Genomic DNA, 11,322 nt, shown 5'->3' on the forward strand with positions numbered 1-11,322 from the left:
CATTTGCTAAACAGAGTGATTAGTTTAGTTTAGTAAACATCCAAATATGAATCACCCCAGACACACTTAGCTAACTTGATGGGTCATGTAATCATCTGGAAAAGTGTTTTGTTTAGACATATAGTCTTATCTTTTGTTCAGATGTAGCTCGCTAAACAATGAACCGGCATAATCCCAACTCATACTACTACCAACCAATACAAACATTGTCATAGATGTAGTATGAATCTGCAGGTAGCTAAAGCTAACCAACCAGGTTCAATGTTAGCTCGCTAACATAAGGCTATAACTAAGAATGCAAACGGTTTCTGATTCGAATAATATTACTACACAGACCATACACATAATGTTCACTTGCGAGCCAGCAAGCTAACGTTCGCTAGCTAACAGTACAATTTAACTTGTCATGAAAATGACTTTCTGACAAAACTAGAAACATATAATATCTGAAAATATAGCTAGACTCTTACCCGTATACATGGATGAACGCTTCACGACAGACTGGACACATTTAACTCTTGCAGCTACACCTTGTTTTGCCAGCATTGTGTCAAGTTACTCCAGATCACACTGACCGTGGCGTATCCAGAAAGTACCAAATCACTTTTTTCCAACCGATCTGTCGATAGCGCCTGCTAAATTCAGGGCATCAATATTTAGAAAAGTAGCAAAACTTTTGTAGTTCTCAATGGCTAACGTTATATATTTCAAAAACTGTGCGGTAGAAAGTATTATCAACACATACAGAGCAGCTCACGTCATAAACAGAAGCATGCTACATGGCAGACCAATCCAAACTCATCTCCCGGCATGTCCAGACCATCCATTATCTCAGCCAATCATGGCTAGCGGGAAGGTTCCTGTAATTTCCATCACTAAACTAACTAGGCTCGTAATTTAACAATTTACGGATGGAATACAAGTTTGTTATTAAGGCACATGAAAGTTCACATGTTCCAGAAGGCATTTCTGCCCAAAAAAAGGCATTTAGATTTTTTAGAAATATGTTCAAATGACTCTCCTGTGTAGTGATGTGCTTTTGTGTTCCTGGTGTAGCACTTCTGTGGGAAAGCTCCTGTTTCTTTCAATATTGTTTTTCCTATTAAGATAACAGACAAGGTCTACCAAAACTAAATATATTGTCTGGTGTCGTTGTAACACATCATTTACATGTAGCACAAGGAATGTAGCACAAGAAATCTGATCATATTTACTTAAAGAAATACATTTGTCATATTTATTTAGTTTGTTATATAACAGATGTTGGATATGAACAGAAATACTGAAACATTTCAATCTCAAAGTTTGTTTTTTAAACTCTACACATCAACTCCAAGGCATACAGAGTCCAAAAGCAGCTCTAACTTGAAAGTCTTTATAAATGCTGTTCAGTTTGTAGGCCTTTTTGTTGCCTTATTTCCCTCTAAATTCTTGCTGATATAACACCAAAGTGAGACAGTGGTGACTTTCAGGAACTTCACCCAAGAGGGTGAGATTCAATCCAAGGCCTCTTATAGAGCAGAGCACTGGACAGCTGACCATGCTCCACTGAAAGAAAATTTCCCTGACGTTCGCGGAGATCACATTCATGGTAAACACTGTGCATGTCAGCTCCCCGGGCGCCGAAGACGTGGATGTCGATTATGGCAGACCCCCCACACCTCTCTGATTCAGAGGGGTTGTGTTAAATGCGGAAGACACATTTCAGTTGAATGCATTCAGTTGTACAACTGACTAAGTGTCCCCGTTTCCCTTTCCCTCAAGCGTAAATTACCTTTAAAAAGGTCAAGAGCCATGCACTGCTATATAACATGCCTTGGATTGAAACCCGGACTTGGTTGTTCAGGCTCTGAGTAATGTCTTGAGCCGAGGGAACAGGCGCAGGGCATTCTGTGTCGTCACCTCCATCACCGTTTCCAAGGGAACCCCTTTGATCTTACTGATGTACTCAGCGCAGACAGAGATATTCTTTGGCTCATTTCTCACCTATGTTAAAGATGCAAAAGCATGACTAGTGTTAGTAACACCATCTCTAAAATATATTCTTAGATGCATCAATCACTTTCAAACATTATTTGATGTACAACCACTTTCAAACCAGGATAAAGTCAATGGCATATGGATTTCAATCTACACTGAACAAAAATATAAATGCAACAGACAACAATTTCAAATATTTTACTGAGTTATAGTTCATATAAGTAAATCAGTCAATTGAAATAAATTCATTAGGGCCTAATATACAGATTTCACATGACTGTGAATACAGATATGCATCCTTTGGTCACAGATACCTTAAAAAAAGGTAGGGGTGTGGATCAGAAAATCAGTCAGTATCTGGTGTGACCACCATTTGCCTCACGCAGAGTTGATCAGGCTGTTGACTGTTGACTGTGGCCTGTGGAATGTTGTCCCAATCCTCTTCAATGGCTGTGTGAAGTTGCTGGATATTGGCGGGAACTGGAACACGCTGTCGTACACGTCGATCCAGAGCATCCCAAACATGCTCAATGGGTGACATGTCTGGTGAGTATGCAAGCCATGGAAGAACTGGGACATTTTCAGCTTCCAGGAATTGTGTAACAGATCCTTGCGACATGGGGCATGCATTATCATGCTGAAACATGAGGTGATGGCGGCTGATGAATGGCACAACACTGGGCCTCAGGATCTCGTCACGGTATCTCTGTGCATTCAAATAGCCTTTGACAAAATGCAATTGTGTTTCTTGTCCGTAGCTTAAGGTGCATTTGGAAACTATTCAGACCCCTTGAATTTTTCCACATTTTGTTACATTACTGCCTTAATCTAAAATCGATTAATTATTTTTTTCTTTCTCATCAATCTACACACAATACCCCATAATGACAAAGCAAATAACAGGTTTTATAAATGTTTGCAAATGTATAAAATATAAAACCCTGAAATATCACATTTACATAAGTATTCAGACCCTTTACTCAGGACTTTGTTGAAGCACCTTTGGCAGCATTTACAGCCTCAAGTCTTCTTGGGTATGATGCTACAAGCTTAGCACACCTTCATTTAAAAAAAATACATTTGCAAACATTTCTAAGTACCTGTTTTCACTTTGTCATTATGGGATATTGTGTGTAAATTGAAGAGGATTAAAAAATATATATATTTTAGAATAAGACTAACGTAACAAAATGTGGAAAAAGTCAAGGGGTCTGAATACTTTCTGGAGGCACTGTATACCTGCCCATACCATAACCCCACCATGGGGCACTCTGTTCACAACTTTGACATCAGCAAACCCACACAACGCCATACACGTGGTCTGCGGATGTGAGGCAAGTTGGACCTACTGCCAAATGGTAGAGAAATTAACATTAAATTACCTGGCAACAGCTCTGCAGTCAGCATGTCAATTGCACGCTCCCTCAAAACTTGAGACATCTGTGGCATTGTGTTCATTGTTTTGTGTGACAAAACTGCACATTTTAGAGATGTCTTTTATTGTACCCAGCACAAGGTGCAACTGTGTAATGACCATGCCGTTTAATCCGCTTCTTGATCTGCCACACCTGTCCGGTGGATGGATTATCTTGGCATAGGAGAAATGCTCACCAACAGGGATGTAAAAACATTTGTGCACAACAACTGAGAGAAATCTAATTTTAGTGTGTTTGGAAAATTTCTGGGATCTTTAAGTTCAGCTCATGAAATATGGGGTCACTTAGAAATGTCCTTGTTTTATATGTTGCATTTATATTTTTGTTCAGTATATATACTGTGTTGTTTTATGTACACTAACGTTCAAAAGTTTGGGGTCACTTAGAAATGTCCTTGTTTTTGAAAGAAAAGCAAAAATTTTGTCCATTAAAATAGCATCCTGGAGTCTATTTACTACTATTTAATGAAGCTGCCAGTTGAGGATTTGTGAAGTGTCTGTTTCTCAAACTAGACACTCTAATGTACTTGTCCTCTTGCTCAGGTGTGGACCGGGGCCCCCCACTCCTCTTTCTATTCTGGTTAGAGACAGTTCGCGCTGTTCTGTGAAGGGAGTAGTACACAGCGTTGTACGAGATCTTCCGTTTCTTGGCAATTTATCGCATGGAATAGCCTTAATTTCTCAGAACAAGAATATCCTGACTAGTTTCAGAAGAAAGGTCTTTGTTTCGGAACATTTGGAGCCTGTAATCGAGCCCACAAATGCTGATGCTCCAGATACTCAACTTGTCTAAAGGCCAGTTTTATTGTTTTTTATATCAGGACAACAGTTTTCAGCTGTGCTAACATAATTGAAAAAGGGGTTTCTAATGATCAATTAGCCTTTTAAAATGATGAACTTGGATTAGCTAACACAACGTGCCATTGGAACACAGGAGAGATGGTTGCTGATAATGGGTCTCTACGCCTGTGTCGATATTCAATTTTTTTTTTTTATCTGCCGTTTCCAGCTACAATAGTCATTTACAACAGTAATTAACAATGTCTACACTGTATTTCTGATCAATTTGATGTTATTTAATGGACAAAAAATGTGCTTTTCTTTCAAAAACAAGGACATTTCTAAGTGACCCCAAACTTTTGAACACTAGTGTATATTGCATTTTGTTTTTGAGTGTAAATAAATAAGTTAACAATCCTACCTGTTTCTCTGGACCCAAGGCAGGTGAATCGGTTTCTAGACACATGCTCTCCAACGGCAGCTGTTTCACTAGCTTCTGCTTCTTGTGGGATTTATTTTTATTTTTAAGGAAGTGACATAAATTCAAATTAGCACATGACATAGTGACATAGTTCAGACAGTACAAGACTCACATCTGTTCAGATAAAATGCATCAACAATTTTTTTTTCTAACAACGAGCGAACAAGTGCTGTAGTGTTAGTACTACTTAGTGTGAGAAAACAAATCAAATCACAATTCATTTAAAGTGAATTTAACAAAAGCCTTAATACACCTACAGAAAAATAAAGTTTGAATTAAAAAACTCTTTACCTGTTCACTTCTTACTATAGATGGAGGAATGGAGAAGTAATACCCAGCCTTCACTCCCTCCATGGCAACTGAGGGTTTCCCATCAAAAGCATGAAGAAGAGCTTTCTCAACACCTAGTGGAAAGTCAAAATCAATCAAATCTATTTATAAAGCCCTTCTTATATCAGCTGATGTCACAAAGTGCAGTACAGAAACCCAGCCTAAAAACCCCAAGCAATGCAATGCAAGCAATGCAGGTGTAGAAGCACGACGGCTAGGAAAAACTCCCTAGAAAGGCCGGAATCTAGGAAGAAACCTAGAGAGGAACCAGGCTACGAGGGGTGGCCAGTCCTCTTCTGGCTGTGCCGGTTGGAGATTATAACAGAACATGGCCAAGATGTTCAAATGTTCATATGTGACCAGCAGGGTCAAATAATAATAATCACAGTGGTTGTCGAGGGTGCAACAGGTCAGCACCTCAGGAGTAAATGTCAGTTGGCTTTTCAAAGCCGATCATTCAGAGTATCTCTACCGCTCCTGCTGTCTCTAGAGAGTTGAAAACAGCAGGTCTGGGACAGGTAGCACGTCCGGTGAACAGGTCAGGGTTCTTGTAAGGTGCCGGCAGAACATTTGAAACTGGAGCAGCAGCACGGTTAGGTGGAGTGGGGACAGCAAGGAGTCATCAGGCCAGGTAGTCCTGAGACATGCATTGTTTACTATATGAATTAACTTGGCAGATTCCGTGCCTTCAGAAAGTTCACACCCCTTGACTTTTTCCACATTTTGTTGTGTTACAAGGTGGGATTAAAATGGATTTGTCGCCTCCCGGGTGGCGCAGTGGTCTAGGGCACTGCATCGCAGTGCTAACTGCGCCACCAGAGTCTCTGGGTTCGCGCCCAGGCTCTGTCGCAGCCGGCCGCGACCGGGAGGTCCGTGGGGCGACGCACAATTGGCATAGCGTCGTCCGGGGTAGGGAGGGTTTGGCCGGTAGGGATATCCTTGTCTCATCGCGCTCCAGCGACTCCTGTGGCGGGCCGGGCGCAGTGCGCGCCAGCCAAGGGGGGCCAGGTACACGGTGTTTCCTCCGACACATTGGTGCGGCTGGCTTCCGGGTTGGAGGCGCGCTGTGTTAAGAAGCAGTACGGCTGGTTGGGTTGTGCTTCGGAGGACGCATGGCTTTCGACCTTCGTCTCTCCCGTGCCCGTACGGGAGCTGTAGCGATGAGACAAGGTAGTAATTACTAGCGATTGGATACCACGAAAATTGGGGAGAAAATGGGATAAAAAATAAAAATAAAATAAAAAATGGATTTGTCATTTTTTTGTCAACGATCTACACAAAATACTCTGTCAAAGTGTAAGAAAAATGTGAACCTTTGTAAAAATAAAAACAATATTTTAAAAATACTAAAAATAAAACACTACTATATTATACACTGCTCAAAAAAATAAAGGGAACACTTAAACAACACAATGTAACTCCAAGTCAATCACACTTCTGTGAAATCAAACTGTCCACTTAGGAAGCAACACTGATTGACACTAAATGTCACATGCTGTTGTGCAAATGGAATAGACAAAAGGTGGAAATTATAGGCAATTAGCAAGACACCCCCAAAAAAGGAGTGATTCTGCAGGTGGTAACCACAGACCACTTCTCAGTTCCTATGCTTCCTGGCTGATGTTTTGGTCACTTTTGAATGCTGGCGGTGCTCTCACTCTAGTGGTAGCATGAGACGGAGTCTCCAATCCACACAAGTGGCTCAGGTAGTGCAGTTCATCCAGGATGGCACATCAATGCGAGCTGTGGCAAAAAGGTTTGCTGTGTCTGTCAGCGTAGTGTCCAGAGCATGGAGGCGCTACCAGGAGACAGGCCAGTACATCAGGAGACGTGGAGGAGGCCGTAGGAGGGCAACAATCCAGCAGCAGGACCACTGCCTCCGCCTTTGTGCAAGGAGGTGCACTGCCAGAGCCCTGCAAAATGACCTCCAGCAGGCCACAAATGTGCATGTGTCTGCTCAAACGGTCAGAAACAGACTCCATGAGGGTGGTATGAGGGCCCGACGTCCACAGGTGGGGGTTGTGCTTACAGCCCAACACCGTGCAGGACGTTTGGCATTTGCCAGAGAACACCAAGATTGGCAAATTCGCCACTGGCGCCCTGTGCTCTCCACAGATGAAAGCAGGTTCACACTGAGCACATGAGCACATGTGACAGACGTGACAGAGTCTGGAGATGCCGTGGAGAACGTTCTGCTGCCTGCAACATCCTCCAGCATGACCGGTTTGGCGATGGGTCAGTCATGGTGTGGGGTGGCATTTCTTTGTGGGGCCGCACAGCCCTCCATGTGCTCGCCAGAGGTAGCCTGACTGCCAATAGGTACCGAGATGAGATCTTCAGACCCCTTGTGAGACCATATGCTGACACATGCACATTTGTGGCCTGCTGGAGGTCATTTTGCAGGGCTCTGGCAGTGCACCTCCTTGCACAAAGGCGGAGGTAGCGGTCCTGCTGCTGGGTTGTTGCCCTCCTACGGCCTCCTCCACGTCTCCTGATTTACTGGCCTGTCTCCTGGTAGCGCCTCCATGCTCTGGACACTACGCTGACAGACACAGCAAACCTTTTTGCCACAGCTCGCATTGATGTGCCATCCTGGATGAACTGCACTATCTGAGCCACTTGTGTGGGTTGTAGACTCCGTCTCATGCTACCACTAGAGTGAGAGCACCGCCAGCATTCAAAAGTGACCAAAACATCAGCCAGGAAGCATAGGAACTGAGAAGTGGTCTGTGGTCACCACCTGCAGAATCACTCCTTTTTTGGGGGTGTCTTGCTAATTGCCTATAATTTCCACCTTTTGTCTATTCCATTTGCACAACAGCATGTGAAATTTATTGTCAATCAGTGTTGCTTCCTAAGCAGACAGTTTGATTTCATAGAAGTGTGATTGACTTGGAGTTACATTGTGTTGTTTAAGTGTTCCCTTTATTTTTTTGAGCAGTGTATATGAAATTACCTTGTTCCTTTAGCAGGTGTATAGTAGGTCTGCCTGCAGATCTTGAATGGACATTTCTAAACAATTGATACACCATGTTACAAAAAACATCTGACAAGATATATTGATTAAAACAAATGGACTGCGAGGAAAATGTATCAATGCCAACAACAACGCATGATCAATAATTTTGATTTGGTTTATATTAGTGTAGGACTCACAGCGGAAGGTCCAGTTGTTTTGCAATCTCTGCCTGCCGAATAAGCACCTGTCTTTGACTGTCTTTGTCTGCGTCACCATTGACAAATCTGGGGGTGAAATCCAAGCCTACCTATAAGTGAAGGCAATGATGACTGATTATCAGTGATGTAAGATCCTCAACCAACCACTTAGTTACTGTCTAGTGTGGATCTAACCCCAGCCCCAGACTTATTACCACATACAGTGCATTGCAAAAGTATTCATACCCCTTGGATTTCTTCAATACAGCGACTACAGCTGTGAGTCACTCCAGTGTAGATTTAACCTTGTGTTGTAGGTTATTGTCCTGCTGAATGGTGAACTACTCTTCCAGTGTCTGGTGTAAAGCAGACTGAAGCAGGTTCTCCTCTAGGATTTTGCCTGTGTCTAGCTCCATCCGGTCTCTTTTTATCCTGAAAACTCCCCAGTCTTTGCCGATGTCAAGCATACCCATACCATGATGCAGCCACCACCATGCTTGAAAATAAGAAGGCAGTTACTCAGTGACGTGTTGTGTTGGATTTGCCAGAAACATAAAGCTTTGCATTCAGGCCGAAAAGTGTATTCCTTTGCCGTGTCTTTTTGCAGTATTACTTTAGCGCCTTGTTGCATTCAAAATGCATGTTTTTAAATATTTGTATTCTGTATATTTGTATTCTTTCACTCTGTCATTGAAGTCATTATTGTGTAGTCACTACAATGTTGTTGATCCATCCTCAGTTTTTTCCTATCACAGCCATTGAACTGTTTTAAAATCACCAATGGCCTCATGGTAACACCCCTGATCCCTTCATTTCTGTCCTGCAGCTTAGTTCAGAAGGACGACTGTATCTTCGATGTGTCTGGGTGTTTTTTATTTTATTTTATTCTTAAATTTTACCACCTTTTCTCCCCAATTTTTGTGGTATCCAATTGCTAGTAATTACTATCTTGTCTCATCGCTACAACTCCCGTACGGGCTCGGGAGAGATGAAGGTCGAAAGCCATGCGTCCTCCGAAACACAACCCAACCAAGCCGCACTGCTTCTTAACACAGCGCGCCTCCAACCCGGAAGCCAGCCGCACCAATGTGTCGGAGGAAACACCGTGCACCTGGCTCCCTTGGTTAGCACGCACTGGCCCGGCCCGCCACAGGAGTCGCTGGTGCGCGATAAGACAAGGATATCCCTACCGGCCAAACCCTCCCTAACCCGGACGACGCTAGGCCAATTGTGCGTCGCCCCACGGACCTCCCGGTCGCGGCCGGCTGCGACAGAGCCTGGGCGCGAACCCAGAGTCTCTGGTGGCGCAGCTAGTGCTGCGATGCAATGCCCTAGACCACTGCGCCACCCGGGAGGCCGTGTCTGGGTGTTTTAATACATAATCCACAACATAATTATTAACTTGACCATGCTTAAAGAGATATTCAATGTCTGATTTATTATTGTTACCCATCAACTAATTTGAAATGCTCCCTGGTCTTTGTAGTTGAATCTGTGCTTGAAATTCAATACTTGACTGAGGGACCTTACAGATGTTGTATGTATGGGGGACAGAGGAAGGGTTAGTCATGAAAAAAAAACATGTCAAAGCCAATTATTTCACAAAGAGTGAGTCCATGCAACTTATGTGATTTATTAAGTCAAATTCAACTCCTGAACTAATTTAGGGTTGCCTAAACAAAAGGGCTGAATATTTATGTAACAACTATATTTTAGTTATGTAAATTTGATTAATCTTTTAAACAAATATACATTTTCTTCCACTTTGACATTAGAGTATTTTTAGTAGATTGTTGACAAACAAATGCAAATTAAATGTATTTTAATCCCACTTTGTAACATGATAAAATGTGAAGAAATCCAAGGGGTAAGAATACTTTTGAAAGGCAGTGTATAGAGAGTTTTGCCTGCTGGACGAGAATAGTGTGGATCTGTATCAATTTACACACAAAATCAATACAAAGACTACTTACCTCCCCAATAGCAACAAGATGGTCTTTATATTTCTCTATCAGGGGCAAAGCAGCATCTAAATCCTGCATAGAGAAAATATGACCATTTAACAAACAGTGCCGTAGTAGACATGCATTATGTTGATGATGGTGGTGGCGATGAAGATTATGATCTTTGTTTGGGGAACATACCTGGAGTAAGGCTCCTCTCTGTGGCTCAGGAGCTGTACCCTGTATAGGATGGACTCCTAAACAAGGGAAAATAAAGCCTGGGAACCTCTGTGACAGCTGTATAATCTTTTCAAACTCTCCAACATTTTCTGCTACTGCTAGTAGTGCTAAAAGCCCAGCCTGAAATAAAATAAAGTTGTATTGGTCACGAAAAAATATTTTGCAGGTGTAGCAAAATGCTTATGTTCCTAGCTCCAACAGTGCAGTAATACCTAACAATACACACATTAAAAATGTTCATAGTGTGTATAGACATTATGGACAGTATATGAATAGAAAAGGTGTGTACAGCAGTAGTTATATAGAATTAGCCTTGTCTAGAATACTGTATATACATATGAAGTGGGTAAAACAGTAACGTAAACATTATTAAAGTGACCAGTGTTCAATGACTATGTACATAGTGCAGCAGTCTCTAAGGTGCAGAGTTGAGGACCTTGTGGTAGCCGGCTAGTAAAAGTACTAAAGTTCAGGGTAGGGTACTTGGCAGAGGCCGGCTAGTGGTAAAATGTATACCATTAGGACACGCAAATGACTAGGGGCCCTCCCCTGGACTACGACATTCGCAACAACAACTGAACAAGTTACAGTTACCTTTTTAGAATTCTCAATCACATCTTCTATGTCCTGAAAGAAAATACAATAAATTGATTAAAGCATTAGACAAAACAAACAGACTGTCATATCTAATACAGAACCAACAATTGGTAAAGCTTTAATACAATATGCGTGACGTAAAAGTCCTACATTGTCGAAATCTCCTGCAGAGATGTGACAGTGGCAGTCAATAAAGCCCTTCATGGATAATTTTATTTATTTAAAGGTGGAGAAATTGAGACTAAATAGGCTATAATTTTCATAGAAACATGCTCTGCAAAAGCTCTCCCCAAATTGTCACGTAAAGAAAATATTGTGGATTCCACTTCCTGGTTCGTCACCGTTTTCATTATCCAATCAGCGTCCAATGAGCGGAGTCT

General features: G+C 42.1%; 1 protein-coding gene across 2 annotated transcripts; it reads right to left on the reverse strand.

Annotated features, from left to right (window-relative positions):
- Nucleotides 1-1,204: 1,204 nt before the first annotated feature.
- Nucleotides 1,205-11,290, reverse strand: LOC129811969 (putative deoxyribonuclease TATDN3). 2 transcript variants are annotated; one of them, XM_055863787.1, is made up of 9 exons: nt 11,093-11,290; nt 10,940-10,972; nt 10,307-10,465; nt 10,136-10,198; nt 8,163-8,272; nt 7,963-8,018; nt 4,968-5,080; nt 4,617-4,694; nt 1,205-1,986 (listed from the first exon to the last, which is right to left on the reverse strand). In XM_055863787.1, exons 1-9 carry the CDS (start codon nt 11,144-11,146, stop codon nt 1,843-1,845), a joined length of 810 nt encoding a protein of 269 aa, XP_055719762.1. In that variant the 5' UTR covers nt 11,147-11,290; the 3' UTR covers nt 1,205-1,842. The 2 variants fall into 2 exon arrangements, with proteins under 2 accessions (XP_055719762.1, XP_055719761.1); XM_055863786.1 differs by having other exon boundaries at nt 4,617-4,697.
- Nucleotides 11,291-11,322: the final 32 nt, after the last annotated feature.

This window comes from Salvelinus fontinalis, chromosome 15 (genome assembly GCF_029448725.1).
Source record: "Salvelinus fontinalis isolate EN_2023a chromosome 15, ASM2944872v1, whole genome shotgun sequence".
NCBI lineage: Eukaryota > Metazoa > Chordata > Actinopteri > Salmoniformes > Salmonidae > Salvelinus > Salvelinus fontinalis.

Excerpts from the sequence above, each read along its gene's own strand:
- LOC129811969 (XM_055863786.1), bottom strand. The coding sequence starts at position 11,146 with ATGAAGGGCTTTATTGACTGCCACTGTCACATCTCTGCAGGAGATTTC. Across the intron at positions 10,199-10,306 it reads AGAGAGGAGCCTTACTCCAG|GATTTAGATGCTGCTTTGCC; the intron begins GTATGTTCCCCA and ends TTCTCTATGCAG. Across the intron at positions 1,987-4,616 it reads CCTTGGGTCCAGAGAAACAG|GTGAGAAATGAGCCAAAGAA; the intron begins GTAGGATTGTTA and ends TCTTTAACATAG.